This window comes from Sorghum bicolor, chromosome 1 (genome assembly GCF_000003195.3).
Source record: "Sorghum bicolor cultivar BTx623 chromosome 1, Sorghum_bicolor_NCBIv3, whole genome shotgun sequence".
NCBI classification, from domain to species: domain Eukaryota; kingdom Viridiplantae; phylum Streptophyta; class Magnoliopsida; order Poales; family Poaceae; genus Sorghum; species Sorghum bicolor.
This window is the reverse complement of record NC_012870.2, coordinates 25,877,955-25,897,999: the sequence shown is the minus strand read 5'-3', so window position 1 is coordinate 25,897,999 and position 20,045 is coordinate 25,877,955. Positions and strand designations below refer to the sequence as shown.

At 41.7% G+C, this 20,045-nt stretch overlaps 1 protein-coding gene and 1 pseudogene across 3 annotated transcripts; both read right to left on the bottom strand.

Annotated features, from left to right (window-relative positions):
- Positions 490–1,594, bottom strand: LOC8064904 (annotated as a pseudogene).
- LOC8064903 (short integuments 2, mitochondrial) lies at positions 10,073–18,483 on the bottom strand. Of its 3 annotated transcripts, none has more exons than XM_021451068.1 (8): positions 18,162–18,483; positions 17,342–17,446; positions 17,079–17,156; positions 15,965–16,052; positions 15,767–15,837; positions 12,178–12,274; positions 11,776–11,978; positions 10,073–10,748 (listed from the first exon to the last, which is right to left on the bottom strand). In XM_021451068.1, the coding sequence occupies exons 1-8, from the start codon at positions 18,321–18,323 to the stop codon at positions 10,497–10,499; spliced, it is 1,056 nt and encodes a 351-aa protein (XP_021306743.1). In that variant the 5' UTR covers positions 18,324–18,483; the 3' UTR covers positions 10,073–10,496. The 3 variants fall into 3 exon arrangements, with proteins under 3 accessions (XP_021306743.1, XP_002464609.1, XP_021306744.1); XM_002464564.2 differs by having other exon boundaries at positions 15,911–16,052; positions 18,162–18,482; XM_021451069.1 differs by having other exon boundaries at positions 15,911–16,052; positions 17,342–17,430; positions 18,162–18,292.

Genomic DNA, 20,045 nt, shown 5'->3' with positions numbered 1-20,045 from the left:
CAGGCGACAGCTACCGCCAACCACTGCAACTACGGTTCGCTGGTGGCGCGATCTGCGCAGCCTCTTCGACGGTGAGCAGCGGTCGGGATTTGACTCTCTCTTCGCGCTAGTCTCCTGGCAAGTCTGGAAAGAACGCAATGCTAGATGTTTCAGAGGGCAAAGCGCAAGCTTCAGCGACCTGTTACAACTAATCAAAGCCGAAGCAGACTGTTGGATTCAGGCGGGCGCCGGTGATCTAGGATCTATGGCGGCCACTTAGTGCGCGTGTAGCTGGCTTCTACCCTTGGTTGTATTCTCTTCAAAATGTAGCACCTACATGTACCAACGGCTGGAAACGGCACTCTCTGTATCATAAAATTCTCTAGCTTCTAATACAATGATATGCACACTCGTGCATATTCGAGAAAAAAAGCACTAATGCTAGTATACTTAACTAGTTAACTTGACATCCTGATAGACACATCCCACAACCTGAAACATGATGTCCCCTCATCTTGCTTTGTTAACATGAACGGGCAAACGAGCAGCAATATTGGACAGGAGCTCTTTCAAAATAGACGGGCGGCTTCTAGTTAGATGATCAAAGCCATCAGTTGCCATTACAGCATTCAGAGTCCATGGGGTGCTCAAGAATCTGAAGCATGCTTCCTTGAGCCCCCGGCAATAGTGTTGCTCAGCCAACGCCAAGATGGTTGCAGCAGAGGCTGTATCAATGTGGCCACACAATCTATCTTCACAAATCAGCTTCAGCCTCTCAAGGTTATACCTGTCAGCGGCAACAAGCAAATGCTGAGCCAATGCAGCCTCTTCTTGTTTCTTCATACTACTTTGGAAATCTGGCAGTGTGTCGGTGTAGACGAAATCGAGCAAAGCTCTGAACACATGTGCATCCATGTCTTCTACGCGTATGACTGCCCCTCTTGTGCTCTCTTTCATTCTGCCGAAGACCTCTGCCTTGAAGACGGGCGACCGGGCTGCAAGAACACACCTGTGTGCCTCGAACGTCTCCCCAGCGACTAGAAACGTGACATCTGCACCCTGTTTGGACGACAGCAGATCACCAAAATTCAGGTGCAGATTGGAAGGCGGCACCGCAACAGCAGGCATCCTCTCCTCCGCACGAAGCTCCATTAACAATGACATCACACCTTATGGTGAAGCGGTCATCCTTGAGATGTTCAGACTCCTCTAGCCGAGATCTCTTGATGAAATCACCAAAGCCGAAATCAGGGTAGGCGGCGCAGAAACCGTGTAGCGGTGTAATATGGCTGTGCGAAGGCACCGGTTCCCCAGCCTGATCGAGCAGACTGAACCTGACTCGCGCCTTGACGGGCTGGTCGGCGGCGATCTGGTCGAGGCGGAGATACAAGGATATAAACTCCTCGACGATGGATCTAACACCATTGGGGAAGTACATGATAAACCAGGAGCGACCCCCTGCGCTGAAAGGGCAAGACTTGATGCCCTCGCCGTTTTGGAGTTCCGCCTTGGAGCGCGAGTAGCAGTCGATGTGGAGCAGGTGGTGTCCGGTCATAGTTCCACCGGCGATTGCTGATGCGGAGAGGGTCCCGCCAATGTCACCGGGGGACGGCATGGGGGGAGGTGCTCAGGCCTCAGGGGGAGTTGAGCGGCGACCGGATAGGGCTTCTGCTTGCCGCCGTTGTGCTTAGGCCCTGTTTAGTTCAAAAAAAAAAAATTTCATCCATCTAATCGAATCTTTGGACACATGTATGAAACATTAAATGTAGATAAAAAATAAACTAATTACACAGTTTGGTTTAAAATCGCGAGACGAATCTTTTAAGCTTAGTTACTCTATGATTAGCCTTAAGTACTACAGTATATGCTAATGACAGATTAATTATGCTTAATAGATTTGTCTTGCAGTTTTCTGACCAGCTATGTAATTTGTTTTTTTATTAGCTTTTAAAAACCCCTCCCGACATCCTTCCGACACATCTGATGTGACATCTAAAAAAAATTTTATCTACAATTTAAACAGGGCCTTAGGAATTCGGGGAAAAGCACGATTGTTTGGGGTTTTGTTAGCCAAATCCCAGGCCCGGCACGGCGTGGCGAGGGGTGCCAAACTGCCAATGGGCCATGCCGGGCCGGGCCCTTCCGTCAGTCCAGATTGCCTAACTGGCCGCACGTAAAATTTGAGGCCTCCCATTTGCGTTCGTACGGTAAGCAGCAACAATTTGCTGTTCACTCAAGACTACTCACTCCTGTTTCTCAAAAAAAAAAACTCAGCGCTAGTCACTCCATTATACTCTCTCCATCTCAAATTATAAATCATTTTAAGAATCTTGGAGAGTCAAATTATCCTAAGTGTGACCAAATTTATATGATAAAATAAAATAATTATTATTATGATACCAACTAAGTATGATTAAATTCTTTCTTAATTATATTTTTTATAGTATATTTACTTTATGTTATAAATCTTAGTATTTCTCTCTAGAATTTTGGTCAAACTTGAAAATACTTTGACTCTCTAAGATTTTTGGAATGACTTACAATTTGGAATGAAGGGAGTAAGATCTAAGTTATATACTTAAGTCATAGTATTTTTTAGCTTTGTTTTCAATCAATTTTTTTAAACTTAAATCGTCTTTATAGTCACTCTCAAGACAATGCATGGTGGAATGAATTTAAATAAACTAATTTACTGTTGTAAATGTTGTCGCATTTTTTCTATGGATTTGATCAAAGATAGAACTTTGACCTAGGATAAAGTCAAAGTGACCTAAAATAATTTGGAGTTGCGGGAGTATGAAATAAGTGAGCATATTTGTAGTTTTTTTTAATTGTCATTCGTCAAAGTGCCTTGTATGTATAACATCTGAGATACTTCTTACTGTATGGTGTGGACAATTTTGTGAATCTTCCATACAAAATCGGTCAACAAGGAGTTGTTTATTGTATATACATGGTGAGGGCAGATATGCTAATGCAATGACTTTTGTTATCCTCGGACATTCGGACCTAGCATATATTTACGCTATTGGGTGACTGAATTCATAGTATTTAAGGTGTAAGCTGGCTATAGCCCCTGATATCGAGGGGTACACCTCTACACCCTGATTCTCTTAATTAGTTACACTACTGGAATCTGCATCTTTGCCGAGTGTTAAATGTTTTGCCGAATGTTTATTTTCGGGCACTCGGCAAAGAAGTTCTTTGCAGAGAGTCAGATAAAAACACTCGGCAAAGACCTTCTTTGCCGAATGTAAAAAAAACACTCGGTAAAGAAAATTTCAAATCGAATTTTGAAGCCCTAAACGAATTCAAATCAAAAAGGTTTTAACTACAAAATTGTATAACTTCTCAAGATCTACAACATTTATTTTGATCATTTCTTCATTTAACAAAGCCAAAATAAATTTATTTATAAATTTTACATCAATCTCTTATAGTTTATGAAACTACAAGAGAGATATATAAGATTTTAGAAAAATATTAGAATCACCATGTCAGATGAATAAATGACAAAATAACTAAAGTAAACTCTATAGATCTTGAGAACTTATAAAATTTTGTATTTGACAACTTTTTCATTTGAGTTCATCTTGTCATGCAAAACCACGTTTTTAATTGAAAATTTTAAAATTTGAATTTTTTAAACAACCTCGGATGGAAAAACTCCCTAAATAAACTTTGTAGATGTAAAAAAGTTATGAAACTTTGTAGTTGATAACTTTTTGTTTTGGAATCATCTTGTCATGCAAAAACTACGTTTGAATTTCTCAAATTTGAAATTTAAATTTTGTAAACGACCTCGGATGGAGAAACTCCCTAAATGAAAATTGTAGATCCCAAAGAGTTATAAAACTTTTTAGTTAATAACTTTTTGATTTGAAATCATTTAGAACCTTAAATAATCAATTTACATATAATTTGGTATAATATTTGAGGAACCGAAATGCAATATAAACACAAGTCATAGTGTGGTGCAGTGGTCAAGAGTCCCATGGGCCGAATCCCATGGGCCGCAAAGACGCAAAAAATTCCAGAACTTGACCAATAGGTAGAGGCTGGCGGGGGGCTGGCCTCCTGCAAAAAAAAATTCTCTTTTTTCGGATTTTTTTTGATTTTTTTGTTTTTATCTTTGTCGAGTGTCAACACTCGGTAAAGCCTTTGCCGAGTGCCCAAAAAATAGCACTCGGCAAAGACCCCTTTGTCAGCTAAAATTTTGCCGTGTGGTCTTTGCCGAGTGTGGCACTCGGCAAAGGCTTTGCCGAGTGTGGCACTTGGCAAAGGCTTTGCCGAGTGTATTTCGGCATTTGCCGAGTGCTACATACACTCGGCAAAGCATCAGTATCCCATAGTGTTAGGGGCTCACACAGCGTGTGCGCTTGCGCGCACACCCTTGATAACAAGAACAGTCCATTGAGCACGAGTTGGCCCACTCCATAATTAACTAGCCCTAACACTTGGGAGAAACGCCTTAGGGTGAGCCTACCATCAAGCCCCCACACCCCAAGGGCTCAAGAAAGTGTACGAGTGTTCCTAGCTTTGGACAACAACATGCAATGACCAACCAAGGAAAGTCAAGAACCTTGGATCCTCGTGGCATCGTCCCGACCAATCATCTGCCTGGAGCGACACAGGGAATCTTCTACCATGCTTTAACAGAGACCAATAGCCTGACACGCGGAGAGAGCCACAGGACTCTAGGCTAAAAGGTCCTTGTTTGGTTTTTAGTAATTGAGTGACAACCTAGGTAGACTAACATGTGTTTTTATGAGATACACATGAAATTAGTCGACATGTACACTGTACACATATGATGAAGGATCTCACTGTATGTGATACATGACATTGAGTCATGAGTCTAGATGGGAAAAAATCAAGACAAGGCTTAGCGTCGATGGCTCGTTACAAGTGTGAAGGGCAAGTTAGAGGCTTTGGAGTGACGCTCCACACATGGTAGAGAAGCTTGAGCAATGACTTGGCATTGATACACAAGGGTAACGATGAAGAGCTAGCAAGGTTAGGATCGATGAACCAATAAGGTCTCATGATGATATAAAGCGGATCATATCATTTGGTGATGATGGTTGGTGCTTGTGTGGCATCAACATTGGAGGAGATGGAATGGAATGTGCAAGACAAAGGTATAACTTGTAGGGCATTTCATTTCACCGGTCAAAGGTTGTGTCGAGAAGCATCATTAAGCCTCTTCCAAACCTTGTGTGCCATGTCTAAGTCTTTGACTAACTCGAAGACCTTGGGATGAAGAGCTTCATAGATCACATTGAGAGCTTGATCATTCAATTGCAAATTCTCCTTCTCTCATGGTGTTGGGTCCTTCATATCCAATACAATGAATGGCTCCTTCACAACACCCCATATCTTTCAGCTCATTGCCTTAAAGTGTCCAAGCACATCCTTTTCTTCCAATAATCATAATTGTTTCCATTAAAGTGTGGGGGCTTGTTGACGTGATTTGTGGCCATCTTTCACACAATAGGTTGTTATACCTTGGAAGTTGACGGTGACTTGGTTTTGATGCCACATGAAAGCAGGATGTAGATTGCTATAGGAGGGTAAATAGCCTATAAAAATTATCAACAAAGGCACAAAAATAATACTAGACCAAGGTGGTTAATAAAATAACAAGTCCTATAGCCACTACTTGCACTAGCTCTATTTCACCCAAAAATCCCCTACACAATTCTAGTAGCAAGAGATTTGTACACTAAGGCACCTTACCCAACAAGAGCTACTAGGTAGGCAAACTATGCTACAGATATAAACAACAAAGCAACTACTACTAGTTACTACTACAACTACTCTAGTAAGCTATCTCTATAAGCAATTGCGACATAATAAAGAAGTGAATGTAAATCAACAAGTGTGGGGCACAATACCAAACCGGGCAAGAGATGAAAACAATGATTTATCCCTGAGGTTAGGTTGCTTGTCGACAACCTATGTCCTCATTGTGGCAAGTCTTAATTAATGTGAGGATTCACACACTAACTAGCCACTCAAGCTAGACCCACAACTTGGGTGTTGCAAGAATTAAATACAAGAAGCATTCTAACTAGCTATGAGAATTCCACTAGAGTTGTTCTTCATGATCCCGCACAGGACGAGCACAAGAGCCCCTTATAATCAACCTTGGTTGGAGGTGGCAAACAATCACCACAAGCCCCTCAATGATCCTCCAATACATCAGGCCATATAGGTGGTGACAACCACTAAGAGTAATAAGAATAAAAATGAGGCTTAGCTTATGAACTAGTGCCACTATATGCAAGGTCAGTTCAGTTGCCAAATATGAACCTTTGGAAAGCTCGGTGTGACACTAAGTCTTTCTCAAAAGTGCTTTTGGGTCCTCAATGAAGTTTGTCGGCAAAGTGAAACTAGTTATACACTACCCTATTTTCACACAAGAGAGAAAATAGACAAGGGTAAGCCTGCCAGAGTAGTCATGGAGAATTAATTATATAATCTCAAGTAGCAATGTATCAAAACTTTATAACTAGTGCCTTCCTTGGTAATGTCTCCAATGCTTGTTGGTATTCTTAACATTTGCATATAAAATCCGCAAGTGCATGGTTACCGCTGTAACATTTCCTTGGGAGTATTCTAGGTATCATTATTTGTTTTTCCACAAGGTAGGTGTTGATATAAAGCAATGATATTTGACATCCTTAGGATTATAACATAACTAAACACCAAAGTCTAATCATGGGTAAATAATGTGATAATTGTAGTGTGACACACACAAAATCTACTCACTACAAAGAATAACACTAGGTCTAGTGGAGAACATGTAGCAACAAACTAAACTACTATGTCACATCTATGTAAAGGTTCTGTAGCATACATATATGTACTTAGCAACTAGTATTATAACTTACATTGAACACCTTAGATATGTCCGGTATTGCCTACAACATAGTCGTAGCTAGGAAGCACAATGTCTTACCAATAGCCTATGCCATACTCGAACATGGGGGATTACAAAGGATGGACAAAACTATCACCACCTGTTGTCTATCCTACAACCCATGGAGTAAGAAGCACATCCGACAATGTCTACCAACCCAAACACCATGTTTAAAACTAGCAAACACTACTCTTATCCTCCTGGCAAGAACAAGAACAAACCATGCCAGACCAATATACAAGTATGAATCATTTGTTCTACTATCACATTGCAAAGTAGTAACATGTGAAGTATGTAACCAACATAATATCATGATCATACTAGTATGCAAACTCATAGCTAACATAACTACAACATTAAATGAATGATGAACATATGCCATTGATCCGAACTAAAGTCTTACAATAATATGATGTAGAAGACAACCCTAGTGCAACTCACCAAGACAACTTAGGAGCTATGAACTAGGTTGAAATGGTCTAACTCCACTAAGAACCTAGAATGGTTACAAGTGTATGTGTATGTGAGGGATCCTATTGTGTGGTACTAAGAGCTGGTGGGTATGGCAGTATCCTATGCTTTTATAGGTTCTAAGGACCCTAGGAGGCGGTACAACAAATTGGGCACCTTTATGAACCAGAGGTGGTTCAGCCGAACTGCCTTCTCCCAACGGTTCCACTAAGAACCTAGAGCTAGAATGGTTACAAGTGTATGTGTATGTGAGGGCTCCTATTGTGTGGTACTAAGAGCTGGGCGGGTATGGCAGTATCCTATGCTTTTATAGGTTCCAAGGACCCTAGGAGGTAGTACAACAAATTGGGCACCTTTATGAGCTAGAGGTGGTTCATTTGAACGACCTTCTACCAAGGGTTTGGTCGAACCCTTAATCCATCGCCTATGGATGGATGTCATAGATAGCTTGATGAAGGTTTTTGCATGGTCCAGGTGGAAGCTTGGCCTGTGGGGAACCCAAGGTGGATCGACCAATCCCTAGGATGGCCTAGGTTCAGCCAAACATGTCCTGGTTCCTCATGGGCCCATCTTTTGGTGGGCTGGTTCGCCTTCGAGCAGTGAAGAATCGTGGAGAGACGATGAAGAATGAACGCCAAGCTTTTAAGCAAATCAAGGTGGACATCTGTAAGTTCATCCTAGAGAAATACGTGCTCGAAGGCGAACCATTCTTCGACAATGAAGGTGAATTGGCAGTTCGACCAGAGTTCGAGAAGCTTAGGAGATGGAACACCATGCTACGGCCGATGGATTACACCCACGCAGTAGAATTGTGATGTGTAGCGGATTCGTGGGTTTCATATGTGTATATGTGGATGATGAGAACAACTAAGTGGATTTATATATTATGTTGTGTCTCATGTATTGAACTTCCAGGCATATGTGTGTCTATATATATATCTTCTGAATCTGAAATGAAATCTAGATTCTGGAATTTGTAAATTGTTTAAATTCATATGCAGCAATGGTTCTACAAAGTGTTTTTATTTAAAAACACTTAACCGTGGCGGACAACATAAAATGACCGCTACGGTTAATAGCAATATCCGTAGCGGGCAACATAAAATGCCCACTGCGGTTAATCTATTAACCGTAGCGGGCAACGTAAAGAGCCCGCTGCGATAAATAGGCATTAACCGTAGCGGTCACAGGCGCCCGCCACGGAAGTGGCCACGATTTACTGTGGCCTCATGGCCGTGGCGGACGCGTTTGCCCGCTGCGGAAAAGGAAAAACGCCCGCCACGATTATTCTTTCTGCAGTAGTGTTTGGCCTTTTTCCTTTGTGTGTTTTGGTGATTTGTCATGTTGATCAGAGGTTCTTCATCACTTGCACATATATTCTATGCATTTTAGGTTGAAGTGTATTGGCAACCAAATAACGAAAAAGTGGAAATAGATTTTTTGAACCTAAATATGCATGCTAGTGGTGTTAGTTCTCCATTATTTTCAAGATAATAGGTAGTAAAGTTTGGTACTTATTGACAGTCAACAGGGACCGAAGAAATCAGGTACATAAGAACGAGATGAAAAAGTACTCTCATGAGTAACATGACAAGATGGATCATCAGTTGTGTAGATAGTAGTATTATCAATGATTTGGTTGCAGTCAATCAATCGAGCCATTTTTATGCTACATGGAAAGAAGCCCATGAATCTAGAACCCAAGAGTCTTTTTAGCCTATATAACCCATGAATAACTACCCACACCCACGGGTAAAAAATACCGCCAAAATAACTAGCTACTCTTGTCATTTTAGCCTATATAACCCATGAATTTGATCTAAATCCAACTAAACTCTTCTAGTATATATATAAATTTGATGTTATTATATGAATATTAGTTTGTAACTTGTTGGAGGCTTAGATGATTTATTTTTGCGTGTGAATGTCTGATGTTTATATGTATGTAAGTCTCGGGTATACTATCGGGTGCGGGTTACCAACCGAGTAGAATTTACCCACACATTTTCCTATCCGTGTCTGGGTAACCCAACGGCGCAAAGTGCGGGTACGGATGACCACTACCCATCAGGTATGTACCCGTTGCCATCTTGACCTAAGACTGAAGAGCAATGTTATGAGAGGTAGCAGCTATTGAGACAGATTTAGTGATATCAGTGGCCATTAGGGTGTCCATAATGGCAATTTACAAATAACTAGCTAGATGAGACGTAGAAATAATAAAAAGAATACCATAGTGAAGAGTTATATGGTCTATGAAAAATGCTAAACTAGCAATTTAGAAGTCGTTAGCTATTTGATTTCTCTCCTTGATAATTTAATAGAATTATTTCTAGAATAGTTATTTGGAAACTACTGAGGACGCTCTTATAGAACCCGACACACAAATGAGAACACAGAGCACCGGAACAGCACCACAGCAGCAGCAGAATAGCACCACGGTAACAATAGTAGAGTAGCGGAACAGCAACACCACAGTAGCAGAATAGTGTCACCAAACTTCAGCGCACCACTGCAGCGGAACAACACCACAACAGCAGGACGAAGGCCACATGAGGCACAACAAACAAGTGCAGATGACAATCTGGTAGTGGTACTCCAATTAGATGACCTGGACAGGCCATGGACGTACGGAACCTGGCACAAGTGAGTCACGATGTTCCGATGCAGCGACGGGCTTCACTGGTGGACGGCATATGAGCCACAGCAGTCACAAAGATAAGACGGGACGGCAAGAGGCCGTGCCGGTTGAAAGTCGAAACACAGGAGGTATCCCCAAAATAAAAATGGATTAGATTAATCTAACCGTAACCCCGATCCATGCCTTTGATACTATGTTACTAACCTTCAATTCCAAAACAGACCACGTTCTGTCCAAGCCAAACAGCCAACGAGGGAGACAGATAAACAACATGCCCTGCTATTAACAAGGCCTACTGCCCTCACGCAAACCCAGCATAACATACAGCAGCATTGAACGAATCTCTTGGCATCTCGTAGTTTTGCTACACAGATGGTCCCTGCAAGATGCCATTTACAGTAACAGCTCGTACCAATGCCTTCCTTCGCAGAACATCAGCTGCCCAGAGCAAAATAAAAAGACTCACTGCATGTGAGCAGGTTAATTCTCAGATGCATCAGGAAGGTCGTCAAGGATGAACGGCCCAAGCTTCCCTGATCTGAAGAGAGTCAGCAGCTTCTTAGAGGTAGGGCCCTGTGTTTCATCGAACGGCTTATGAGGTATCCTGAACACCTTGCGGAGCGCCACAAGCTGCATGTCTATGAGGGTTTCCAGCTCACTTTCTTCCACGGTGTTGCCGGTGAAGTTCAGGAATGTACGACATAGTGTCCTCTGCACCTCCGACACTAAATCCTAGAACAAAAGTACTGGGTTTGTTAGTATCGTTGGAAAAATGGGAAGTACAGTAAGGTAGAGAAACAGAGTGCTAACAGCACAACTTGTTTGGTTGAATAATTCACCCACAGATCAGAACACCGTAAATGGCAAGCAGACCTTTTTTTTACTAAAGAATACCGGGTCAAGAAATGTACAATGTGAATTCTTTCAACAATGTCTAAAAAGTGAATAGTCATCAACATGATCTGACCAGTGGACATGATCATGTCATGTGGGGCAAGCAGTACAAGCGCCAGGTCCGTGCTAGGGACACGGCCAGAAGTGCACAGCGCGCTGCGCACGACGTAGGAGCGCGATCACCGCGGCAAGAGCGGGACCACAAGCGTTCAGTTTGGCAAGTGCCTAGAATTTAGGAGATTTCCATCTCCAGTTTGTTAGTGGCCAAGGGCTTATTTACCTCTTGTATGACACTCGATTGAGATTAAGCAATATCAGATTACTTCCTAATCCCCTTTTCTTCTTCCTAATCTCCCTCCTTCACCATAGGGCGTCGAGGGGATAAACCCCATGCCATTACCGACCGAGACTACGAACTCCGTAGCCGAGTTCCTGCCTCCCGAACCCCGACGCCCTTGATACATCACATATGGTGGAACCTTGGAAGTTTAACTAATACAAGATGTGTCCTGTTGGACTCACCACACCAAATACACATGGCATGATCTGCCAGGTTGGATGCTGTCGGTGGCCCATGTGACCAAACGCACCCCAAAAGTAGTAATCAAACAAAATTAAAATCATAATCCCACCCCCAAAGTTTTGGTAACACACACCAACCAAGCACATGATACCAAGAGGTTCAATGTGACAAAAGAACCAAAAGACTACCATGCCCACATAAGTAGTTCAGCCTAATGCGTTGAGGCACAAGGGCTTGTTTGGTTGCTGCCCCTGGCAGACAATTAGAAGGACTAGCTATGAGTGGAAATGTCTTCATAGCAATGATAGCTCATGCATTATACTTTGAGATAAGAGGTAGAACCTGAACATATACGGCATCAGAGTTATTCAACCGTTTCCTTCGTAACGAATTGTCTTTTTTATCACTGCTGCATATCTCTTCACATAACTCTTCTTCTCTGTGCAACAACCGCTCCCAGTGTAGAGGCGTCTTTCTAATGTTAAGAAGAGATAATAAATATTTTGCTATACGTTCTTCCCCGACTACCGAGTCTTTAACAGCTCCTGCATATGATTGAAAAGGATGCTATATTGATTTAGCAGTGGAAGAATGTAACAATAAAATTTTCTTTCAGAAAAAAGAATGTAACGATACAAATATTAATAGACTAAAACTGAAATCATTATTAACTCTGATTACTATCTATGCACAAATCACAAAAAGATTAGTAGATGACACAAAAAAAATGCCCCAATGTTTTACCTGTTAAAGCAAGCTTTAAACCTGTCTCCATATCTGGTATGCTTGGCACAAGAACACCAGGTGTATCAAGCACATAAATACTGGGCTGAGTTGCAATCTGTCCATGACAAATATGGCTGTTAGTTTATTTAGTTGATTACTATAGGAAAGAAACCACGGATTGCAGAAAACAGATATTACTAGTACTGTTAAACCATTCAGTGGAATAGGAATCTAGAAGAGTTGTATTGTAATAACTACTATAAATAAGATATCCTCTTTTCAGAACTCCCAAATACAACAGATGGAACAGGATATCTTATTCAACAATACTCATAACCATTTAGTGGAACAGGACTCATGCAGATGAATCCAAATGCAAGAGATACCAATGCCCAAGTTATTCCTATTATTAAATAACACATCCTATATTCTCAGATGAAATAGGTGAGAATATTCCAATCATATTAGAGCATGTTTAACAGAGCTCCCAATCTAACAAATCATGGATCAAGGAAAATCCCCTGTTAGGCCAAAAATTCACTGGGTCAAATGAAAGGGCCACACCTACCTTGGTCAGACTTGATAGTTTTTTTTGTTGTGCTGGATGGGAGGACATCTTCCCGGATTCCATACTGCAGAGTACAGCTTCAGCTGTTTCAGATCACTTCCCCTCATCCTGGGCTGAGTTAACACCCGTGGCAAATGACGATTTCATTTTGAGAGCTTTTAGCCGAAGCTTCTGGGATTCAGTGAGGCCGTGCAGCAGAATTGGACTGCTCCCGTGGCATCCACCTGTGCAGTTGAGCGTCTTTTTTCTCAAATTGCAGCGGCTAAGCATTGGACTTCAGAAATGGAGGAAAAATAGACAATGTCAACACCCAGCTAGGCACGGCAAAGGAGATTTTACATCGGCTTGAGATAGCTAGGGATGGTGCAATCTGCTCTGCTTGCTACTATCAACATCAACCACTCAGATTTTGTTGAATGATAAACCTGGGGAAATGATCCATCATCATCGAGGTCTTCGCCAAGGGGATCCTCTATCCCCAATGCTTTTCATTCTTGTCATGGATGTGCTGAATACCATGATTAATCTTGCTTCAAATCAGCACCTCCTGCAGCCTTTGGCAGTACAACAGGTTAAGCATAGGATCTCTTTCTATGCAGATGTCGAAAGCAGACTTGCTACCTTTAATTGACAAGGTCATCGACAACCTACCAGGATGGAAAGCTTCTCTAATGAACAGGGCTAAGCTTGTCATGGTCCAGACTGTTTTGACAGCCTTCCCATTTACCTCATGATCGCCTTGGATTTGCCTTGGATCGCCTTCGATAAAGGGTATTGACACAAAGGCGTAGGGGCTTTCTTTGGAAAGGCCGGGAGAATGACAATGGGGGCAATTGCCTGGTTTCTTGGAGAAAGGTGCAACAACCACTTCAACAAGGTTGGTCTTGACATCCATAGTCTCAAAACCTTGGGTTGTGCTTTACACATCCGGTGGCAATGGTTGCAGAAAACAGATCCATCAAGGCCCTGGACAGGTATGCCCATTCAAGTCCCAGTAAATGCTCATGCTCTTTTTTAGAATTGCAGTAAAATCTGTTGTTGGAAATGGAGAATCAACTAAACTTTGGACTGATCGGTGGCTCCAAGGAAAAACAGTCCTGGAATTGGCTCCGAACCTTTTCAACTTAATCTCCAAAAGGGAAAGAAAGCATAGGACGGTTGCAGAAGCCCTAATTAATAGAAGATGGGTTACTGACATAGGGGAGCATTAACAGTCCAAGTGCTCACTGAATATCTTCTGATTTGGGACTTTGTGGACAGCATGGTCCTTGACCCGGCGGGTGATGATCAGCATCTATGGATGCTATCAACCTCAGGAAAATACAGCAGTAAATCTGCATATGTGGCTTTTTTTCACAGAATTGTTCATATTTGCACCATGGAAACGCATCTGGAAAAGTTGGGCCCCGTTATGTTGCAAGCTCTTCATTTTGCTTGCTATAGATTTTGGACAGCTGACCGTCTCGCTAAGAGAGGTCTGACACACCCGGCAGCCTGTCCCCTTTGTGACAATTCAGCACATCCTCGTCTCATGTGTTTTTTCAAGGCAGGTTTGGGCAGTCGTCTTCCAGAGGATGGGTCCATTTGATCAGGCACCTCGACCTTCTGTACCTCATTTTTCTTGTTGATGGTGCAATGCTATCAAGGGACTACCTAAAGTTCAGAGAGGACTTAATACATTGATCATTCTAGTACTCTGGGAAGTTTGGAAGCATAGAAACTCTGTTTTTTAAGGAACTAGCCCCTGTGTTCAGATGGTACTGCACAAAGTGGGGGAGGAATGTGTCCTTTGGTGCTCTGCTGAGCAATGTTTTCAGGTCGTCCGATTAATCGCGATTAATCGTCCTGGTCAGTCAGGAGTGCTCGATTAGGAGGTCCGACCCGACCAGGTCGACCAGAAACCTGGTCGTCCGATTAGTCGTCCACTTATCGCGATTAATCGTCCGATTAGGACATGGATGACCAGGTTGTGTGCTCTGTTGACTGGGTAGATATGTGAGGGTATGGAGATGTTGTTGGTTGTCCCAGTTCTCCAAAAATAGTTAAGAAGGAGATGTTGGTTTACATCAAAAAGAGTTCAAGGGCTGTTCTAGAGGCGCCAGCACAAGTTGAAGATGAAGAGGAATGTTGGTTTACACTAATGTAGTCTTGATGCTTCCTTTATTGTGTATAATATAGTGTAAAAATAGAGGTATATATATAAGTCGACCAGCTGATATGCCTGGACGACCAGGGACGACCAGGGGACGACCAGAGTCGATTAATCGACCTGGTCACTGATTAATCGCGATTAATCGCCTGGTCGGTCCCAGGTCGACCACGATCGACCAGCCGACCAGAAAACATTGCTGCTGAGCTCTCGGCAAACTCTCTAGGTTGCTCTTGTTATGGGGCATCGGTTAGGGAGCTATAGGATCAATTAGAAGGATCGGATTAGATTTGAGTCAATTAAAGAAAACATTGGATATGGATTCTTAGGATTTGATTGGGCCTTCCTTAGGAGTCATGGAATACTCTCTATATAAAGAGGAGCTGATGTATGAAGAAACAAGGAAGAAGAACAAACAATCCAATTCCCTATCTTTGTTCATAACAGCTCTCCCCAGGCATCCTATCTTGAGGAGATATTTTTTCTGGCCGAGGTCGTATTTTTGTTTCAGTTTTGTAATAGGAGTTGGTGCTTTGTAACAGGTTGGGACTTCGAGAGGCCTCGTTATCTCTCCATGTACTATTTTTCTTCTTAATTTAATGACACACAACTCTCCTGCGTTGTTCGAGAAACAAAAAAGTTAATCATATTCCATGGGTGTGTGTGCCTCAATCTTCCCTTTTACAACATTTACTGTTAACATCAAGTGACAAAAAGAAAGATGTTCATAATGACACTGTCCCACATAAATAACATCAGTTAGGAGGCAAAATGGTTAACATAGACGATCTTCATGTTTTCTGTTGTCTAGCAAAATAATACGGAAATAATAGAAACATAAATATAAAGGAGTCTGGGATGTTAAAGAAACATTGGCTCAACAGCATTACCTTATACCCCGCAATATCTTGTGTAACACCTGGCAGTGGCCCCACTGTAGCCCGTTTTTTTTTATCTTTCACTGGATATACAGCAATATAAACATGGATCACAAACAATAAAAAATGACTTAATTTGTTCTGAGATTATTATACCTGGAAAACGAGAAGTAGCAATTCTATGAATGGAATTTATGAGTGCGGACTTGCCAACATTAGGGACACCAACAAGCATAATCAGAAGGGTGGGTTCCTTTGAGATTGCTTCCTTTAGTTTCAGCTCAGCAAAACCAAGAAGCTGCAAATACAAAAAAATAATAATTAATAACAGACTTTAAACTATAATGTACATGAAAGACAACATACAGTGTCATCTGGGATCACACTGATAGAACAGTTCACCCTAATGGTTACATACCTTTGATTGTCATATGGATCCTAAAAAATGCCAAACCCCTGTCTATATCATAATGAAAACATTAACATCATTTTGTTTGACATATATGTGTCATATATGCACCTTATGCGTGTATATATAGGCCTGTGCGCTCATAGCACAGCTGGCACTATTGGATTGGTTAGGGATGGGAGAGGGGATCTTGATTGATTCTGTTTGCATATATACATGTACCTTGTATCCTAATCAATCAATCTATTATTGCATGCAATCCTCATTGCTTACAATTTTTTGTCGGAGTTATGTCATCCATATAGAAAAAGGTTATGCAAAATAGAGGCCATTGATTGGAATATGTGGAGGCCTTTATGCTAAAAGTGAAGGCACCTAAAGGTTTTTTCTGTAAGTATTGCTTCCTTCCTTTCTTTTTGAAGCACCTCTTGAATTCTGGGAATTCTGAGGAACATAGAAAAATAATGGAGAATGCTTCTTGAACTACAATTTTCGTGTAACATACAACTTCATATACTTCCAGTAGATTATTCAAGTCAAGTATTAAACACAGCTAGTAAATCTCAATCCAGTGCATCGAGTAAAATCATACTCTGATGATAACTTGCTTGAAACTACTTGAAAGAATTATTTTGAGACAAGAGAGATTTTATGTTATACCACTAGAGTTCACGGCTTACTTTTGTTGCCATTGCTTATTGTTGATTTCTTATTAAAGACCTGTACTAGTCATATAGAAAATGGTGATGATTTTAACTGACCTTTTAAGAAATTATGAGATATAAAAAATATACTGTATACTACAGAATTACACAACTTGATACTCACTCAACCATAAACCTTCCAGCACAAAAATATACAGTGTGAAGTTTCAAAGACAAAAATGCGTAAACATGGAACTGACAGATAACTAACCTGATTAACAGAATTGGAGCTATGTGCGTTTACTGAAATACAATCCTGCTTACATGATTCAAAATGATTAAGCCACCTCTGTAAATAAAAATTAAATATGAACCTGGTCAGTACATAGAAAAAGTGAACAACAAACTATAACGAGTTAACCAAAATTGGAATATGGGGAGAACATTAAACCAACCAGCATACACATTCTTATTTTTTAAATGTAAATAAGAAGGAAGTGAGGATTGCAGGCTGAGAGACTGAGCCATACATACATTCATTATATTGGGGTTTGCTAGATCCTTCTTGTTTAGAGCAAGAATTCGCCTCTTTGCTGAGAGCACTGGTTGAAGGTCTTCATTTGCTGAGGATAATGGAATCTGGTCATAAGTACAGTAGCAGTACACCAATAATCAGAGAAGTAGAGAACTGTAAGCAAGTATATGCTATGTACATAAAACGGGAAACGAAGGGGAGAAAACTTTGAAATCAGCCCCATCAAATATTTTTCGCCAGGTTTGTTGGGGACTGATTAAGAGGGGCCATTGAGCATGAGTGTCATGCCAGACACTACAGGTGTCAACTGAAGGAGAAGAGCGACGTTTTCATAGTTGGATGGGGCACAGTAGAATTATATCCGGAGAGGAGCCCTGCCAAACAGGCCCTTAAGTGTCATGTTCTGTAAGACCAAACTCAGTTCATTGCTTATTCAGAAAACAATCGAATGAGCTGAGGACGGTTCCTCCTCTCTGCGAATCTACCACTCCAAATATTTGTATTTCTTGTGTGCTAGGGCGATTAGCCGGCGGTCACAGGTGTATCAATGAGCCGCGTCACCATGGGGTAATAATAATGTGCAGACTTGATTGATATGAGGAGCAATCCTGGTATATCATATAACTTCTTTAAATTCCGTTTGACTGTTGTAGGAAGTATTTTCTATCAAGTAGATAATCTTAGTTTTACTCAAGCAAGGTATTCATTCATTCGGTCGAACACCAAACGAACGCCAGGAGCAGTGCTGACCCCGAACACCTGTGCCAACAGCGCGCGGCGCTCAGTAAGCTAGCCAGAGAAGAGAGGAGGGGGACTCACGCGGGCGTCGCGGACCTCGATGACGAGGTCGGCGAGCTTGAGACGGTCGCGGATGGCGCGGGAGGCTGCGGCCATGTGGCCCGGGAACCAGTTGACGGCGCCGCCGCCGGCGTTGAACGCCATCTCCCCGGCGCGCTTCGCCGCGCTTGTCACCCCCCGCATCCTGTACTGTACCCCGGCTATGCCAGTGGCACCTGCTCGGGTTCGCTCGGAAGGAGAAGGGACGGACCACTCCGCCGGCGGCCCGCCTGCGCTTGTGCTTGTGCGGAAAAGCGCAAAAAACCTAGCCTGAGGGCTGAGGCCTCGTTTCGTTGGGCCGCCAGTGTCTTCGGGTGTATTGGACCCCAAAACCCATCACACCACGCTCGGTCCAGTTTTGTACTCCTGGCACTGGCACTGGCACTGGCACTGGCAGGCCCCAAGCGCAACTGGTTTGGCCCAAGTTCGGGAGTTCACCCATGTTGAATGGTTCCACTCAAAAAAACTAAACACACTTGGATGCAGGGAGTATACGTAAAGATGGTAATTTTTACCCAAAATTCGAAATCCGATGGGTAATTACCTCATTAGGATAAGGATATGCCTATTTATTTTTACCCATGGGTAAGATAATAGAAAAAAACTTTACCCAGCGCCCAGCGGGTAAAGCGGGTAAGGGTATGGGACTGCATTGCCCATACCCGTTAACCCATGGGTAAATTGAACCCGATAAATTATACTAGAATCATAGAACTTGTGAATTTTATGAATTGTTATCTAGTAATGATGGATTTACCCATTAGATCATTTGATTGTGTGTTCGTGTAGCTTGTATATTTGAAGAGTTTATTAATGATTTATGATATTTTGGCTAAATTTGGGAGCCTGATATATTAAAACACGTATTTTTTCATAGCAAATATTCTTAAAATCATGAGTAAAGATAAGCCATGGGTTACCCGTTACCCGCATAGGTAAGGGTATGGGAAAAAACTCTTACCCGTGCACGGGTATGGATAAATTAACGGGTAAAATATTTTCTCATGGGTAAGGGTATGGGGAACCTACACCCAGTGGGTAATTACCCATTGCCATCGCTAAGTATACGGCGACACCTCTCAAATGCCAAAATACAACATATTTCAAGATAAAATAATATGCACTCATCTGGTGATCTTATTATTTGTCTTAGTGAAACACGTGTTGTAGACACATTCGTGAAAAAACACCTGGTGATCCTAGCTATGTCAAGCATCAAGCTGTGGCTGGTGCTCATATGTAAAAAGAACGAAGAAAATGATACAAAAGTTCAAGATTTCCCGTCAAATCGAATCTTTGGTCGCATGCATAAAGTATTAAATATAGACAAAAATAAAAACTAATTGCACAGCTTATCTGTAATTTGTGAGATAAATCTTTTGAGTCTAGTTACTCCGTGATTGGACAATGTTTGTCAAATAAAAACGAAATGCTACAATAAGCAAAAACAAAAAATTTTAGGAACTAAACAAGGTCTAACAAGAAAATAATATGAATATGGGTATTATTATATTAATTAGGCAGCTGTGTCATTAGCAGCATCGCCGTTGGCCTATATAAGGACACACGGAAGAGGGTCCGCAGCCACACACACCCCGCTAGTCATTGTTTTAATATCTCGCATGCTTAGTCTATTTTTTCAATACTTCTCTACATAGTTTCATGACTCTTTTTACAACAAAATATTTAAGAGATATCAATAATAACTTAGAGTATTAATAGGGGCTATCTTATAGGTAATATTTTTGGTTGTTTACTCCCAAAGATAGAAGCAAAATATTTTTTAAGGTGCATCTTAGATGGAATGTAGTGGTGCACCTACTCCCAGCATAGGAATAATGCATATATGGATGGTGTGTACATGAT